Here is an 18,327-nt window from a genome sequence, read left to right as displayed (position 1 = left end):
AGCTGACTACAGACTAACCTCTGCTGTTCTAGGCCAATCCTTTAAAAAAATGCAAGACCAAGACAAAAGTCAGGAGTACCCTGCAAAAATGTGCAAATCCAGAAGCAGGTAACACGTGTCAATTCAGACCTTTTTAGGAGATCCACACTTAATGCCCTGCTGCTTACACCCTTTTATGATACTGTTTTCAGGCAACAGTGAATGCTTCTGGGTCTCAGGAATCGTCTGCACTTTTATTTCAAATAATGTTATTATAGGAATCTGAAATTATAGATGTCCTGGGAACCCATTCTGTTCAGCCTCCACACAAGTAAACGCATCTTCAAAACTTTAATATATGTACATGTAGTTAATTAATTTGGGGTGTTTTGAGTTTGAAGTCTCGCTATAAAAATCCCTTTGAAAAAAAGCTAAGCCCTGTGGATTTCCCATCTAGACTGCCACACCCAATTTTTGAGCAGTTGTAGAAATTCTGTAGGAACTCAAATCTGGGATTTCACCATTTTGGCTTAACCTGGCCCCCTTCCTGTGCAGCATTCTTGATAAGCAGGTCACTTCTTGGTTAAATCTTAATGCTTTGGCAGTTCTATAGACAAACACAAGGCAGTCCTCTTGATGGACATCCACAGCTTCCCAAGTTCAGAACGGGATTTCCCTCCATTGTGGTAGCACGCATGCTGCCATCAATCTGTTCGCCTCCCTTGGAAGTTACAACGAATGCATCCAGCCGCTTCGGCAACAAGTCAATCACTTGAAGGGGGGTAAGCTGCAAAGAAGCAGTGGTCTCTGTTATTTCCAAGCAGATCTGCTGTTACAACGCTAACTAGTGCTTCTGTTGGCTGCCTCAGTGTAGAGGCTACTGCCTGCGTGGCCTTGAAGATGAACTTGCTTCTCACCCCTCGAGGCACTGCCTCAAACCCAAGTTGAGGACTGTTACCGAGACTGGGAGGGACAAGCCTGCACCACCACTGTGTACTTTCCTGGGATACATGGGAAACGGCAGTATAGAAGACCTCGTATAAATCCCATAATTAGCAGATACGCACACATTATTCTGTTTTTCCTCCTAGAAAAATTTTTGCTTTCCCAACACAAAACACAGCACAATAAATTATTAAACCAGAGATTCAGACAACCACATTATTTCCATGTCTTTGCACATCTGAAAATCTGACAACAAAATTTTCTAAAAGCAAAGATGTCTTTTTCTTTTTTTGTCCCCCAGCTTCATCTCCCCAACCCCTTCACCCTTCTTCCAAAGAAGGTCAATTTTTCATGCAAGCTGTACAACTAACTGGCTCAGCTGTTTTGATTTTGCATTTCTGAGTTTTCTTGATGCTGGCACCTGTGGGAAAAGTTCACTGAATTTGGATAAGAGTTAAGAGATCTACCTTGGTGTATTGAAAGAGGGCTGGCTGGAAGCTGCATTTTGTTTTTCCTTTTTTCCATTTTTTAAAAATAGAATGAAACCTCAGTGGAGACCTAAGACTTGAAAATATTACTGCAAGAATGGGGGGAGCAGAGATATCAGGATATGTTCTATATTCTCACTCATCATATATCTTCATTGAGCAGGGTAAGAGGAGAGGGAGAAGGAGAAGAGGCAAATGTTTTCTTTTGGATTATTTCCTCTAGGAAAATAAAGTTTGGGTTTAAATTGGTTTGCACCCACAAAATGGACGCAGCAGAAAGACCACCCTGGATATTTGAAATCAAATTAAAAGAGTCTGCTTTCTTTCCTCATTCAAGGAGAGAATAATTTTAAAGTGGATGTTATTATCTTTGTCCCGAGCAACTGGTTTCTAGTAGATGTGAAAGTCACATTGGCTGTGGGATCTGTTTCTTTTTTTCCCCTGGAGGAGGGAGAGAGTATCCCCAAACTCTCAGACATTAGTTTGTAGCTTCAGGTAAAAAGTACTCACTTATCTAAACATGCTTTCTTGTTTGTTTTCTAACAGGTCACTAGAGCGGACCTCTCTCAAGCCTGTGGGAGCCAGTCAAGGGACTTCTCCTCTTGCATCTGAGGTGGTCATCAACACCACATCTTACTCCATGGTCTGCGGAATGCAAAAGCAGCACTGAGGAGACACTGGGAGAGATGGAGACAAAAGCTGGCATCAAGTAGTATAACCTACAAAATCACACACAGTTACTACTAGCTTTTTCTGCCCAAAGGACAATTGGGCTAAGAGACTAAGGACAACCAAATCTGAAAACCTAGCAAGTGTCTGCATAAGTGTCTGCAAGAAGAGAAAACAGCTGGAGGCCTGCTGGCAGACTTTGCTATAGACAGAGTTCTCCATCTTAGAGGCACAGCACAAGAGAACAGAAGAGGCACAATGTGATCTGGAGCTGTGACTGCGGGATTGTTACAACCTGGATAAAAGGAAAAAGTTCCGAAGCTTTTCTCATTACAACTGGCAACAGTTTCATCAAGGGTTCAGCAACTTGCAAAGCTGGTGTGCCAGACCATATCTTTCTTTCCCAAATTAGCATGCTGACAAAAGCTCAGTGGGAGACATGCTGCTAGTGTGATGTGCCTCTGTGGAGAACAGCACCTCTCCCTTCTGCCGAGTTTGTCTCTCAGTGGGAGCTGCTGCTTCTTGTAAATGTCTCCCTCGAAATGCTGCAGGTCTTCTGCAAAGTCTGCCAGTGCGCAGTTTGGCAACCATGCTTGAGGTGCCTGCAACCCAGCCTCGATGACAGTAGAAGGGAACCTTCCCAGCCTCCACCGTCACGCACCAGTAAAGCTCCTGGATGTGAGTTCCACTCCCCAGGGGAAGTGACTTGGGTCTCTATCGGTATCTGCCTTCAGCTCTTCTGTGTTCATTCTCCCTGTTTTGTTCAGCATCCTTTTTTGGCTTACCCATTCTTCACAATTCAACACAAGTGTTCTTATTCCCAGTGCTTGCTTTCCTCACAAGTCTGGCAGCCTTTGTGACCTGCAATATATTTGGCAGCTTGCTCAGTACAGACTCATACATGATTTTACTGAAGAAGTTTAGTCTAGTCTAGTTTTGAGCGGAAGGTCAGTAGTACAGTAACTAGCTGAAGTATAACAAAGTACAGTGCCCTGTGTAAATGCAGCGTGCCTCTGTTTTATCTCAAGCTGGAGAGGTAAAGACCATAAGCTTATCACAAAAGAAGCAGGGAAGGAGACTTTTGGAAGAGAGTGAGTTGAGGAAATCGAATAGTTTATTTGGGAAACCTGTATAATTGCCTGAAGCACTGAGAATATTTGTTTTCAAGACTTTTGTGGGTCAGATTTCCTCTGCAGAGGCAATTTTAGCTCTGCCAACTGGTCAGAAATGACCTAATGAATCTCATAGGAGTTTAACTTTTCCACTTTATTCTCTGTTTAAAGAACTTCCCAGAACCCTTGCTAGCATAGACAATATGAGGTTTGTCTTTATATACCTTGGGTGGGGTGGGGGGGAAGCTTAGCTTCTCCTTATGTCACCTGTCCCATTCCTTACCAACTCACACAATCTGAAAATAAACTATATTTCACCTGCCTTTTAACTGTCTCTGGCAACACTTGTTTTTTCGCTATCAAACTGTATTACTGGCATATCTCAGGCCATGGGATAATTGCTCAATAAATTAAATTCACCACTTTCCCAAGAGGATCTGGACTGGACACAAACAATCTGTTGGATGCTCAGTTGTCATAAACTGTTCAAAAAAGTTAAGTCAGAACAAACAAAGAACCGAAACAGGCAACCGGAGAATATAAGTGAAATTTTCAAAGCAGCCTATGCCTATGAAGATACATTCCTGTTTATTTTAATGTGCTTAGACTGTTTTTGTTTTTTTTTTTAATTCCAAAGTATTTTGTTTCATAGAGTTCTCTCAACTTCTCCACATCTTTTCACTTCTGCCTTCCTCCCATGACTACAGGTTTCCCCATGGGTTCTGCCCAACATAGAGGTTTTCTTTGGCTATTAAATAAAACTAGGAGCTAGACTGTGACTTGGACCAGCCACACTATGATACCGGATCAAATGTTACTTGGACTCTGCTTCAATCACACTGGCAGAGAGAAGGCTACTTCTGTACTGGAGCAAGTGGAGGCAGAACGGATGGTCCTCGTTCTGCTTCTCTGACCCAATGTTTTGTGAAGGGAAGGTTATACCAACAGTACCTTATTAATACAATCTTTCTTCCTCTCCAGAGGAAAAAAGATGGCAAAACCAAAAAGATCCAACCCCAGATAAGCAGCAAAATATGATGTAGGGGAAAAAAAAAGTAATTCCCTGGGAAGTGCCATCTCCTGTTAACTACAGCCATAAACTCAAATTTAAGGAAGCAAAGCAGGAAAAGATGCGTTTTTTAGTTTAAGGTTTTGTCCCATAGGAGCTGGAATAACTTGACTGATAGAGACACCCATCACAACTTCGTCACAACATAGCTCTCAGCTGTGGAATGATTAAATCCCAGAATTAAAGCAAGCATTTACTAGACTGAATAAAATCCTGTCAAACCTGATTCCACAGCTGGATTATACCTTCTTAGGCTACAGCAAGACAGTCAAGATTAGCCAAAGTCTTTCAAAAAGGAAGCCCACCTAAAATAACCTTTGCTTCATTATCGGGCCTAATCTTACCGAGCTGAATTACATCTTTGTCACAACTAAAATCACAACCCTGAAGAACTCTGCTACACATAGGACAAAATTGTGAGCTCCTTATCTCTACCTTAGAGGAACTCCAGGCAACCAGGAAGCAGTTTCACTGTCTATACTAATCTTTGCAGTACAGAAGATGCTAAATTTTTCCATACAATAGCTCAATATTTACCCAAAGCTGTATGTAGGGGCATGACCTTGCCTTTAAACGGGAGCTCACCACTGCTACTACTGAAGATAAAGATGTGGAAGATGAGAGCTTTTTTTATCCTGTAGCGTCTGAATTTCCAAACAGCTGAGTGATTTTGCTGAAGACTCACTACCCATATTCACAACTACTGCACTGGTGCATCAGCTGTTTAATGGAGGGAGTGGGAGCAGGTTCTAGGGAGTAACTGAATTTAGCTGTGACATTTCATTTCATAGTGAAACAGATTTTTTTTTTGCTAAGAAAATGTTCGCATGCTCCCCTCAACTCCTTCCAGTTTAATTACACCTTCAATAATTCAGTCAGTAGTTGCTCAATCTTCCTAGTTAAATTATTAAGTAGAAGAGCGGAAAAACCCGCAACTGAGCATGAGATGGAGTGCTCTGGTAATGCAGCTAGGGTTGGGCACACACAACACCTGGGAGAGCGAGTCCTGGAGCGATTCTCCATCTGAGCCTAATCTCACATCTCCAAACACACAGGATTTCCCTTCTTCCCTGCCTGCTTCCCTCCCTCTCTGCCTTTGTGTTTTTCCTTCTTACTAACGCTTGCCAACACCTTTCCTGAACAAAGCTTTCGGGTGTCCTTGTGGGTTCCCCAGTAAACTGACCATCCTTTTATATGCTGAATGGAAATGTCAGGTCCCAAACACACTTCAAGGCGAAACCTCAGAAGAACAAGGAAAGGTTTGTTTTCAGGAGCCAGGGAAGAGCATAAGGTATCTCGAACTTCAGTGGGGGTAAAGATAAGGGTTTCACACAATAGCTAAAGATGAAAAAAAGAAATCCTTAGACAAAAATGTGGGAAGAAGAAACATCTAACAGATGGGTCAGAGATGTGGGAATAGTGAAACAAAGCCGATAGCTTCACTGAGACAAAGGAACGTGGAAAGCAAGAGGGAGAACGGATTTGGGATTATACATGAAATGGCAGAGAAAAAGTAAAATGGTACTTTTTAACGATATAATTAACTATCCTTATTGAAGCTTTCTTTCAGCTGCTAAATTTGCATGTATGCTTCCCATATTGATCCACATTTCTGGTCATTAACTTGTGACAAAGTCATCCACTTGAAAAGAATTTCTGAACAAGGCAATGAAGTAATTAATTTCTCTGTTAGAGAACTTGTTTAGCCAATAACAGTTCTTAATATTTTAAGACAATTTTCCCCTACTTAGAATAATATATGGAATATGTGTGAGTAAGTAGCAGAAAAAACCTTATCCCTCAAGGAAAGTCGTGGGCTAATTAAAGCACTTCTTATATGCTGATACAATATTAAAAAACTAATTAATTACAAAATGTGGCTTTCTGCTGGCTTTGAGAAAACCAGTGCATAAATTAACTGAAAGGTATTGCAGCCAGATACACTACATGGCAAGCGAATCAAAACCAAGCTGATCATTATGGGATATAAAATCCACAACTGGTGGTGGTCCACAACTAACAATCCGTGTTCTCTTTGCACGACCCTATGAGATCAACACGCTTATGACAAGATCTTGGCACTTACGATGAGATCGCTGCTTTCCCTATAGAGTACCAGCACTGAGTACTCTCCAGCTGTTCATCCCCCTTCCCCCTCCATACACATTTCCATACTGCTGCTTTTCTGATAATCCCCCATGGCCTCGGGACTTCCTCTGTAGCTAAAATAAGGTATAAAGCCATATTAGTCTCAGCATAATGAGTGATGCATCAGACGCTGCCACTGTCTTTCCAGATGATCAGAAATAGAAAAAATTGGATACGCATTTCTCTGGGTGAGCAAATAGAGGATCCTCCTCAGCGCAAGCTCTCCATTTTTATTAGTGTTACGTATTGCTGCCGCTGGAGCTGTGCAGACACAAAGCATTCTTTTGTAGGAGCTGAATTTCACAAAAGCACAATGTCCTTTTCTGTAAAGGAAAATACAAACTGGAAAGAAGAAGTCAACAAGGTACAGAGAGTCCTCCATGTTTATTGACTATCTTGGGGACTGAATGCTGAAAGTAATTTGCACCAGGTTGCTCACCAGTTCTTGAGCTCTGGCTCAGTATTTTGCTTTACTGGAAAATGACTGAGGAAGAGAGCAGGAATTGTGCCAGTCCAGGATTTCAAACTTAAAATGGAGGAAGCCTGAGAATACTGTTTAACTTCTGCCCTGCGTGAATTCATTTATTGCAAAATCCAGAAGGACTAATGCAGAGCCCAGCAGTAGGTTGGCTGGAAATATGGAACCATGCTTATCCCCATGTACGCTGCTTAGATCAACAGTTTACCAAAGGTGAAATTAGCCCCAAGGCCATATGTAGAAGATAGGAGGAGGGTACTAAGAAAATTGGGCTGTATAAAGTTTAAGATCTTCTTTTAAGAAAGGTGTCCAGCAGTTAGTGTTTTCTTCATATTTCAAAAGGGGAAAATAAGTGATAAAGTTGGGAAATCACAAGACATGCCAAAGATATGCATATTTTGGCAGTGGAGTAAGCAGCGCAGGGAAGTCCACCATGGCCAAATTATAATGCAAATATCTAAATATTCAGGCACTGCAGCAAGAACTGCCTCGTGGATGGAGTCCAGGAAAGCAGAGCACCAAGCAGTCCATGGAAAACGATAGCTGGCAATTCCTCCAGCAGGAGCAAGACTAAAAGTTGATGCCTGGCCTGTCAAACATTCCCCATACTTCTATTTCATTGATGGAAGAACTATGGTACACTCCAAATAGCTTAAATTTAAAAATCTCAGCTCCATATTCTCTCCAGTAAGGGCAGAAAGACTGGGTAAGGGAGAATTGCTTCCTGCTGCACTCCGTCCTGATCTCAGCACAGATCCAAGAATCTTTATGCCATGTGTAATCCAAGCCCGCTGTGGATGGTGGTGGTTGATGGGTGGAAAAGAGGTGCTGCAAGGTTCAGCTGCCCTCAGCTAGGGACTGCCTCTGCTCCCTCCTGCCTCCTCAGGATCTGAAAAGGTCAGATAGTCCACGCTTCCTTTGACCACCAGGTATGGCAGTATCTGTCCCTTACCATTTAGGGGCCACAGTGCGTGGCACAATCAGGAAAACACACAGACCACACACAGGCACAAGCCTGCTGCAGCTGGCTGCATACAACCAAACCACGATGTGGTTTGTGCCGTCTCCATGAGGCTTTGTACTTGCTTGTTGTTCCCCAGCAATCAGCAAGAATGATTATTTTCCACTACTCCTCTGAGACCGTCAGTGCAGTTAGTGCTGTTAGCGCTTCTGCACAGGCCAGTGATGCTGTGTTGTGTAGTCTGGAGAGTGGGAAGAGATGCTTTTCTGTAATGGGCACACCGTATCTAGTGGCATGAGCGTGAAGAGCCTGAGAAATGGGCTATAAGCATGGTTGTTTCTATATAGGGGTCCCCTCCAGCCTTTCTCTGAAACTGAAGTGGGCACCAGTGCCCCAGGGGCCAACATTTTGAAAACAGGCTTTGCAAGCAATACCCAGTCCACCAGTAAGGTAGACTACTGCTTGCACCTGGCTTTTCTGTTGAATACACCCATGTCTGCATTCTGGTGATCTTAAGAATGTAGATGGCTTAGGAAAAAAGATTCCTGGCAGAGCTCCATGGGAATGTCATGAAATTGGTATTATCCCCATTTTGTAGAGAGAAAAGAGACGCACAGAGAGACGGGGACAATTTTCTCCAATTATTGGCAACATACCCTTTAAGGACCACAGCTTATGGTAACCACTCAAGGGAAGATGCTCAGTGGTGAAATGTTAATGTCTATTACTTGACTAAAGTAACTATGGATTTTACTGTTGAAGTAGGGGCCTTGTAACTCACATTTTTCCTACGGCTTTTTCTGCTGCTTGCTCTATTAATGAGATCTACTTGTGGTCATGATTAACACTGACTGCAGACACGTAAGAGGAATTCTGTTGGGACACAGATATAGTATGCACAAAAAGTAGCCTGCCTGACAATGCTCTCTACAGCTTTGAATTCAGCAAGGGACTTTCATCTTTTTATTTTTCACCTCCACAGGCTGGGAAAACTCAGTGAAACATATTTATCACTGGTCATTGCTTTTTCATTTCAGCTTTATCTTTGGAAAGAAAGGAATCTTGCTTAAAGTCTCGGATTCTCCTTCATATTCTCAGACCCAAATGTGGCTGTAAGATCTGTCAAAGAAGGATACGGAGTCCTTTTTTTTGCTCCTTCAAGTGCTATGTTCCTGATACAGATAGCATCTTGAAAATCATATCAACAAAGCCAATGTCTATGCTCTTGGGAAGATACAGTCATTGCAATCAGGGTCATTATAACATCAATAAACTGAAGAGAATTAAATGACTTTTGATCAAGACTACCTATTCTCAATCGGTTGCTTGTTGAATCTGATAGTCGTATAGCCTAAGCAACAGATTCAGGGATCCCAGCATCTGCCAAATCAGCAGGATGAGGAAGATACACTCTGGTGGCTTGAAAGCAAAGTACATCTCTTTCATCAGAAAGAAAAGAGAAAAAATGATCGCAAATTCTCTTCCTTCGTATTTTTCAGCATGAAGTGTCTCAGAGGAAAAATGCTTTCTTTGAGAAGTGATCTAAACCAATTCTTTGCACATTGGTACTGCTGGTTTTGCTGGTGAATGATCTCTGGATCTTATGTTCTTGAGTTTTTTCCAAACAATTTAATTGCTCATATTGTTTGGGTTGGGTTTTTTTTTCCTATTAGACAGAATGTCTTGTATATATCAGATAAAGAAGGCACCTTACTCCTGGACCAAAGGAATCTAATCTGTGGGGGAGAAATCTTTTACTTCTAGGACTACACTTATTTTTAGATTCACACATTAAAAAATTCCTGGGGACAGATTCTGCCATTGTTGTCCAGCTGAGTCATACTCTTATAAATAACCCCACTGCACAGAATGGCTTTTCTTTTAGGGTAAGACACTCTTCTGCAGGTGAGAAGTGATTGAGTCTGATCCTTGGAAGCTTCCTGCAAAAATCTCACTGTTTTTCCTCCTGTTCTCAAGTGAAAGGAGAAAAAAAGAAGGCATCATTTAGTAATAAACCAGATTTCCAGCTTATTTGAAGAGCTCTGGATAAAGGCCCTCATGGGCCTACATCCTAACAAATGTTTAGATATATAGTATCTTTGCAGCAGTTTACTGGACCAAAACACAAACCTAGCTAGATTAATGGCCACCGCAAGTGATAACTGTTATTATTCCCTAACCCGTGACACAGCAGAGAATACAACACACTGATAATCTGCAGATAGCTTCAGTTCCTTCCTCTACCACTGACTGAGGGAGCAATTCTGAGGAATTCACTTGCTCTTTCTGCACCTCAGTTTGCCACCTGTCAAGTAGGAATTGTGCCATTTAGCTTCCAATATAAATCGCTAACATGAAAGTGATGCATGATGGAGTGGTATTTGTTATGCCGTCCGTTTCTGCAGTGCCACACACACACACGAGTACTTTGCAGTTATTCACTCAGTTGCACAATATAGGTATGCTTCTTGCAGTACCTCCTATTGTACTCCTCATTACATTACATACACAGCAACAGGATGCCTCTTACTTCTACATACTTGCCAATGACCGTACCTCCTTGGTCTTCAACCCTTCCTCCATTCCTTTTTCATAGTAACTTTGTGGTAATATACTCTGTGCTGGACAAAAATATCGGAGAAGGATTCATCTGGGGCAAGAGAAGTTCAAATGTCTCAGCATTCTCCTGAACTCCTAAAAGATTACATCTTTGTTCATAAATGACCTTATCCAAAGGACTATGGCAGAGCCGGACTCATGGGCTCAAGTGATGTATCATGATGGGTGTTGGCAACTGACAGGCTTAATTTTTATTTCCTTGTTTTCAATAAAAAACCACTTTCATTATCTCATTAAGTGACTTTGTAACACAACAGCTTGATGCTTTACAGCCTGCCTCTCAGTCACTTGGAATTAAAATTTCCTTTAAAAGAAATCCTACTGAAAACAATGGCTTCTTGAAGATCAAGGTATAATTTATCCTGTTTAAGAGTGACAGAATTATGTAAGATATCTTTAACTGGACCGAATCCTGATGTTATTCTTCAAAACACCTTAGATGCTTTGCTTGATCTGATTATGACTGAGTAGGAACAGTCAAAAGATGAATGAGTAGGAACTCCCAAACCCAATATATTTAGAACAAACCTTTCCTACAGGACTGGTCTGTCAATTTTGAGCCTTAAGCTATTCAGTATAGTCCCTTTAAAACCACTATTCTTTGTACTTAATATTAATCCCAGATTATAAAATGAAACATACATCTTTCCAATAGCCTGTTCAAAATCCTTAGTTCCACTGGAAGTATTTCGCATAACGTGCTCTAGAGCTACACCACAATGGAAAACAGAGCTGTAAGCCATATTGCTAGACAAGCCGATGAGCCTGTGTGATGGGGCTGGGAATAGAAACAGCATTAGTACACCTTGGGAATGGATGTAAAAGCCATGTCAGCTGTGTAAGTAGGGACTGATTGTCCTTCCTACGCCATGACACACACTGCATTTAATGTGCCTATTTCTCTTGAGCCTCGTGAGCTGGTCCCAAATTTAGGACATCTAAAGGATTAATCAAGCTTATACCCAGGACATGTCAGACAGAACATTTCTATATGCTTATGTGGTGAGAACAACTCCATCAGAACCACCTTGTATAGAGAAGAGTCCGTGCCCTTCCAAGAAACCAAGGGAAACAGTCAGATGCTTGTGTATTTGTATGATCAGAACACACTAAGTATATCCCAAATTTTCAAAATCATGGGATTGGTTTAAAAGGTATGACACTTAAGAAAATAACAACATAGGATTGGTTTTCTGCCTCATGATTTTCCAAATCTTTGCTTCTTCATCTTTGACCCACCATCTTAGAACCAGGAAATCTGTTTTATTTAAAAAAAAAAAAATCACATGATCCAGGAAAACTAGAGAAATCCCTGCCAAATATTGTACATTGACAACTCCACAAAAGCTTTTGTTTTGGGTCTTCTGCTCCAGAGCAGTTTCAGTTTTGCTTTTCATATGTTTATCCAGCACATTCAATATGAAATGAATCCTATACCCTTTCTTCTAAATATGTATATTGTCCTCAACCAGGGGAAATTGGAATATAGGACGTTTGATAGAAATTCAAGTATCAACTGATTAGACTCAATTTACTACATTCATCAAGTGCAATCTTAGTTTTCAGCTGTAAACCCAATCCTGTTGGTATCCAGCAGTAGTTTCACAGGTATATGCTCTGCATTAAAAATACATATACTTGCATACATCCATATGTCCAGGGTTTCAGTACACTGGACCCAATTCTGCCTTGAATTGGTCTCCACTGACTTCAACAGAATTTCCTAGGAATATACATAGAGTAGGCAAAACTAGATCCATCACTGCTGCATAGCCTACTTCCTTTTCATTCCTTTAATTTATTTTCCTCCCATTTGGCCCCATTCTTAAAGTCTTTGGCAGGTTAAGAGTCAGGCAAATTATTTGGAAACAACTTGTACTTACTGATCCTCATTCACTGTATAAATTACACAATGCAGTCGTGTGAGGCAAAAGAAGGATTTTGCTAATATCTTACTTAAATACTAATTAACAAGTAAGTTCTAAAGATACAGGCACCTTTATCCTTGTGTGCTTCCAAAACATTTTAAAACTTTGATGGAGCACACAATCTTCTATTCCCTTCTGAGCAACTAATATTCATTTAAATACCACATTGCTTTTCTTTTCTTTCCACTTCGTGTCTGCCGTTTGCAAATTGATCCTTATGATCTACAAATTCAAGGCAGTTATACCTTGAAATTCATTGGAATGCTGCCAGACCTATTATTTGCAGGACTTTCTAGCTGCATAAATAACATGTCAACTAACTGAATATAGCAGGCACACAAAGCAACATAGAAAGCCACCTGTAATTAAGAGGTATAAAAAGAGCTCTGCTATCTTGTTAGTGAAAAATGATAGGTACAACTGCAATTTCAAATAATTCACCCAGCAAAGAGCAGAAGTGCATAAATACACACAAAAGCCAGCACATTAGTTCTCAGTATAGACCTAATTAGTCGGACCAATGAATTACAATAGATTAGTTTATGTCTCACAACAACTACTGTATTTTTCTTCATACTTAGCAAATTTAGTCTTTTTGCAGATCTTTTGCTTACACAGGTGAAAATTACTTGAATCCGACACTGTTTCCTATTTCCCTAGTGATCTTTGGCTTTTGTTTTGCACCTAACAGAAAGGTACGCTCCTCTGCCACCTAGTGCTTTTAAGAAGTATCTTCTGTATCCGCTACCAGCTCTTGCTGGCATAGTGTGTTCAACAGAATAGATGAGGACTGTGCAGAAACCTTTTATTAAAATTTCCTTGCTAAATGGGAGATTAAAGAGAATCTTGGTTTATCAACCTCTATGGATATCGTAATTGATCACTGCCAGAGATCACCTCTATCTCTGCAGATCTTGGTATGATACAAAATCATTTAGCAACTCGCATGCTTGTATTTTAGGACACTACATCATCTTCCTGGTTCTTTCTAAAATGTAAAGTAAAATAATTTTAACCTAAAATACTTATAGAAGAAAAACATAATCAAATATAACATGTATTTAATCATACAAAATTTTCAAACAAAAAAGAATGTCTTTTTTCAACTACTAACAGGTTCCCAATGTAGCAAAGTGAAATTCCCCTGAGGCATATAACTTTTGTTTTTAAATGAATTCTGGGGTAACATTTGTAACAACCAGCTTGCTTTTTGTTTGTTTTAATTTACATTGTTTCAAAAAGCATATGTTTATATATTAGCACTATTGCAATTTATATTTCCTTCAAAATTACATGCAAACAGGGTTTATTTCAAGTAACAGACTATGCTACATGTTTTAGAGGAATTCATGAATTGTTTTTTTAATTTTTATTTTTTTTAAAAGTAATGGAGCTTCGTATTGTCAGTGTTAATAAAACGAAGCTATGAAAGTGAGCTTTCCTTTACTCTTCTTTTGAAGGAAAAGTCATTCAAACTAAACTGTTCTGACTCTCACTGAAGATAATTTCTTTCTCGGAAAATTAATTGGTGCTATATCAATTGCATATACGAATCTTCGATATTTGTCAGTTGTTTCTAATTTTTCTTTTAAAGACCATGAATACCAGATATTTTAATGACTTTTTCCCCCCACATTACTCAGAAACCTCTATGAAACATTATCAAGCATCTCCTCTTGTCTGTATTGCACAAATGCAGTACTAACATAAGCAGTATGGCTGTGAAATGAATCATTACCTAACTGTGACGTGGCAAATACCTTAAAATGTCTAGTGTTGACACAGCCTAACTTCACTCATGTTTCATAACTCTATTTGTAAAGCATCTTCATTGCTTCACTGATACTATAATTCAATAAACTAATGCACTATGCTGCCAATTATAATTATTACTCCATTAGCAGAAACCACATCCTCTCTCATGTTTAGAGAAAAAGTCTTTTTTTTTTTTTTAAAAAATACCTCTGTGTTTCTGAGAAATTAACCGATGACTCTCAAAACCCCAGGCTAGTTTAGCTTATTTCTCCACAGAACCTTGGCCAAAAATATAAATAAAAAGCAGCTAAGATAGTAAGGTGTAATTGGTCCTATAACGTGGACAAAGAAACAAAAAACCCCACCTCTCCCTAAAATACATACACACCTTTCCCTCCGGACAATATATCTGTCTAACTGCTTGGCTAATCTCACCTCCAACGTGTCAGTCTCATCCCATGCAGCTCTGTCAAAAGCCTTCCACTCTGCATCATGCTTGCCACCTTTTATTGGCTTCAGTTCTGAACAAGTGAAAAATGGATACGACTGGAATAAATCCTGTTTGGACAAATCAAAAAGAACTTCTGTTGTTTGCTTGGATACTGTCAACTAAATGGCATCAATTTACACTTATTCGCTTTCATTATTCCCTTAGACTATGGAGGAAATGTAACATCTCCGCTAACATCTGTTCCTACCACTTATGTTTCAGAACATGGAATCCAGAGCGAGGAAAGCAGAAGTGAAGCGTTACAGCACACACGAACCCACTCCTTAAGCAGGCATAATTAGCTCAGCCACGTACAAAAGAAGGCTCTTCTGGAAAGCGTGGCCCTGTGTCCTCCACTTCCATATTCCTACTGTCCACGTTGCCACTTTTCTGACCCTGACACGAGCCAAGCTACAGGGAGGTACCCACGAAAAACCAAGCTGTAGAAAGCCAGGGAACAGTTCTCTGTCAGCATAGCTCCCTAAACCAGGACAGCACCAGAGCAGATACACTGAAGTGCCAAGGAAACACAGGGGCAACCTAGCCAGGGTTAGGGGCAGGCCTGCATTTTTTGGCAGCAAATAGCTATTAGACTGGCTGAGCCGTAATATCAAACAGTACCATTTGTATATTGAAATCCCAACCTAAAATTGATAACAGGCTTAATCTTAAATGCAACGGCGCTACTGTGTGGCTAAAACCGAAGTGAAAATCCACAGCTAGGTGCCCTAACTGCACCACTGAAGAGTACCAACGGGCAGTAGGGGGCAGAGCTACTGCCTCTCTGCAGAAGACTCAAGACAGGAAGGCACCGCTGTTCTTTGTGGTTTTCCAAGCACACTGACCACCCAGACTACTTAATGGCAATGGCTCCAAAGAATCAGCTTTGACCCTTGTCAAATTTACAGATTTCCAGTCATTACATTTCAATTTGTTACTTCCCCTCAAAGTGCACTTGATTTCTTGAGTGGAGGAAAAAGGCTTTCCACGTGCCTTTAAGACAGAAGATTATTTTGTATACTGACAACAGCAAGAACCACTGAACCTTCAGTCCGGTACAGAAAAAGTGCAAATACTACAGCCACCATTTTGCTCAAAAACAGGAATATCACCAAGTATCTCAAACAGCAGCACTGTGGAGAGATCCAGACAGATTCTGTTAAGAGCCATGGAAATAACCAGTAACTGTATCTTTCCTTGTAAATATCCTTTGTATCCAATCAACACTGGTTTTGAACTTTTTTTTTCCCTTTTTTTTTTCCCCCTCCAAAAGAGCAGCAGCCAAAAACAGAAGGCAGATTTCCCTGGGAAACTTAACATACTTTATTTTACATCTGTGAACGTTTTCCCTTTGTTAAAAAAATGTTACCTACAAAACCAGCATAGAACATTAGCATACAAATTATTCAGTGTACTGTACGCAGATGGCCAAACCCAAGGTAGATTCTGATTTATCTTTAATTGTTGACTGCTATGATGTATCACTGAGAAGCATTTCCTGCTGCATGCTACAGAAACAACACCTGACTGCAAAATCATATGGCGTGACATGCAAGTCAAGCAGGCTTCCCAAAAGTTCATAGCTTTTCTGTATCAACGTTGAGTGAACAAAATGAGGAAAACATTCTTGAAAATCATGATCTTTCTTGCTGTAGCAACTGTTTTTGTTAGCATTAGTTCTCTAGCATCAATTTTGAACAAACCAAGATGGACGCTTCCTGGCTCTTTCAATGATCCGCTTGCCTTCATCTTTTTCTGTGGGCTTTTCTCCATCATAAAGTACGACAGTCTCTACAGTTGGAGCATTAAATGGTCCTCCTTCCTTTTTATGTATTTCCATCCGTATCAGTCGAGTTTCTGCTTTAACCTTTGCATAACAATAGCCACAAAGGACGTGTTTCTGTTTCAAGTTTCCACACTCGGGACAAACATCTATGTTCCTCTAAAAAAGACAGTGGAAAATATGAAATTTTGTAATTTGAACAACACCAACAAAAGAAACGGGGAACAATCACAAACTACTACAAATGTTAAATGAAATACAGAGAAATTCAATTGCCTTTTCAAAATTTATTCTTCTGTGTAGAGTAATTTTTCTGTAATGTATTGCTATGTCCAATGCTTACTACTAAAAATAGCCTGTGAAGTCAATACCTAAATCATTCTGCCTACTGATGTTTGGAAGACTAAAGACCTATTAACTCAACTAGATGCACAGGAAGTATAGCCTTTTCCCTTTATACTAGCTGTTTAGCTAAAATTCGTATTTTGTTGGCTTGCACCTCAACTGTCACTGTTTGTTTAACCACAGACTACTGTCACACACGATGAATGTACCTGTAACAAAGTATTTTGAAGATTACAATGTCTTTTAAGCTTATTTTTAAACAAATTCCAGAAAGCTTTTTCAGTCAGTATTGACCACTATAATGATTCTCTAAAATAAGTGAGATGAAAAATGATTGCCATAAATCTTACTCCAACACGCTTGTTTGCCATTAACAAAATTACTTGCAGTGGATAAGGTGGCAAGAAGCCCGTGGAAATTTGGTGATTACCTTTACTTTTATAAGCTTATTGGGATTTCTTCGCCTACAGCGGTTTACTTCAATGGTGCGCCTTTTCTTTGGCGCCGCCATCCACAAGATGCTATCTAACAGGCCTGGTGCCTCATTACTTTCACTAGTGTCGTTTACCGGTTGTGGAAGAAAAGCTGGAGCTTGGACAGCTAGTGCTGGTCCTGAAGGAAAAAGAGAAGATAATTCATTACACCCAGCCCCCATTTTCGCCTGCAGCCGAGGAAATACGACACGAATGCTACTGACACCCCCAAAGCGAGGAGGTAAGAGTGGACAGCGGCGCCTCCCGTCCCGTTCCCTCAGTGTCCCCAGGCCTACGCGCTCTCCTGCTGCAGCCTCCTCCCTCAGTCGTTCGACGGTAAAAATGAGTCCCACAGCCCCGACGCCGCCCTCTCCTTCAGCCGAGAGGAGAATAGGCCGGTACCTACCCCAGGGCAGGCTCTGGCCCCCGGAGAAACCCGGCAAGAGGCCGCGCTCCAGACGCCCCCAGCAGCGCTGAAGAAGACCGCGAAGCCGCGGCAGCGGAGAGAAGACCACCACCAGAGCCGCCATACCCCCACACAGCCCGGCCAAGGCCTCAGAGGAGGGGAAGGCGGTGGCTCGCTCGAGGACGCACTGGGCATGCGCACCTGTCGCTGAGCCTTCTGGGAAACCGAGTGCCCCGAGTACTTCATGGCATGGGAGGGACGGAGACCAAGGACTTCAAGTCCCAGCATTCCTCTCGCTACAGGAGGGTGGGGCGGCCAGAGGGTCGCTGGAGGACTCCAACTCCCAGCATGCCTCACCGCGTGCCTCTTCGCCAATCGCGTCCCTCGCGGGCCCGGCGCTGCTTCCCGGCATGCTCCGCTGTCCTCCACCTCCTTGCCAATCAGCGCGCTAGCTGTGTCCTCGTGCAGGAAGCGGGAGGAGCGACTGCGCAGAGGGAGCTGGTGAGGGGAGTGGAGGGGTTCGTTCCAAAATGGCGGAGCGCGGCTACAGCTTCTCCCTCACTACGTTCAGGTACTCGGAGGGAGAGGGCTGCAGGCCTGGGCTCTCGGCGGGCAGGCCGGCGGGCGAGGGGGGGGGACGGCGCACAGCCTACGGCGGAGCGGTCTTCCGGCGGCGGGG

At 41.6% G+C, this 18,327-nt stretch overlaps 2 protein-coding genes across 2 annotated transcripts in view; one reads left to right on the top strand and one right to left on the bottom strand.

Annotated features, from left to right (window-relative positions):
* Positions 1-15,942: 15,942 nt before the first annotated feature.
* On the bottom strand, positions 15,943-17,801 carry MRPL32 (mitochondrial ribosomal protein L32). The gene is made up of 3 exons (XM_009321530.1): positions 17,649-17,801; positions 17,200-17,381; positions 15,943-16,583 (listed from the first exon to the last, which is right to left on the bottom strand). The coding sequence occupies exons 1-3, from the start codon at positions 17,770-17,772 to the stop codon at positions 16,329-16,331; spliced, it is 561 nt and encodes a 186-aa protein (XP_009319805.1). The 5' UTR covers positions 17,773-17,801; the 3' UTR covers positions 15,943-16,328.
* Positions 17,802-18,108: 307 nt separating this feature from the next.
* PSMA2 (proteasome (prosome, macropain) subunit, alpha type, 2) overlaps positions 18,109-18,327 on the top strand; it is a 9,073-nt gene continuing 8,854 nt past the window's right edge. Inside the window, exon 1 of the mRNA XM_009321508.1 lies at positions 18,109-18,219. Coding sequence (XP_009319783.1) covers positions 18,179-18,219 — 41 coding nt within the window. The 5' untranslated portion in view covers positions 18,109-18,178. The remainder of the gene's footprint in view (positions 18,220-18,327) is intronic.

The sequence above is a fragment of the Pygoscelis adeliae genome, unplaced genomic scaffold (genome assembly GCF_000699105.1).
Source record: "Pygoscelis adeliae isolate BGI_AS28 unplaced genomic scaffold, ASM69910v1 Scaffold40, whole genome shotgun sequence".
Taxonomy (NCBI): domain Eukaryota; kingdom Metazoa; phylum Chordata; class Aves; order Sphenisciformes; family Spheniscidae; genus Pygoscelis; species Pygoscelis adeliae.
Note: the sequence above shows the minus strand (reverse complement) of the source record. Positions and strands in the feature narration are given on the sequence as shown.

Bases quoted from the DNA above. Each gene is read 5' to 3' on its own strand.
- MRPL32 (XM_009321530.1), bottom strand. From the start codon at position 17,772: ATGGCGGCTCTGGTGGTGGTCTTCTCTCCGCTGCCGCGGCTTCGCGGT. The intron at 17,382-17,648 runs GTAGGTACCGGC...TTTTTCCTTCAG, and splicing joins GGGCCAGAGCCTGCCCTGGG to GACCAGCACTAGCTGTCCAA. The intron at 16,584-17,199 runs GTAATCACCAAA...TGTCTTTTTTAG, and splicing joins ATAAGCTTATAAAAGTAAAG to AGGAACATAGATGTTTGTCC.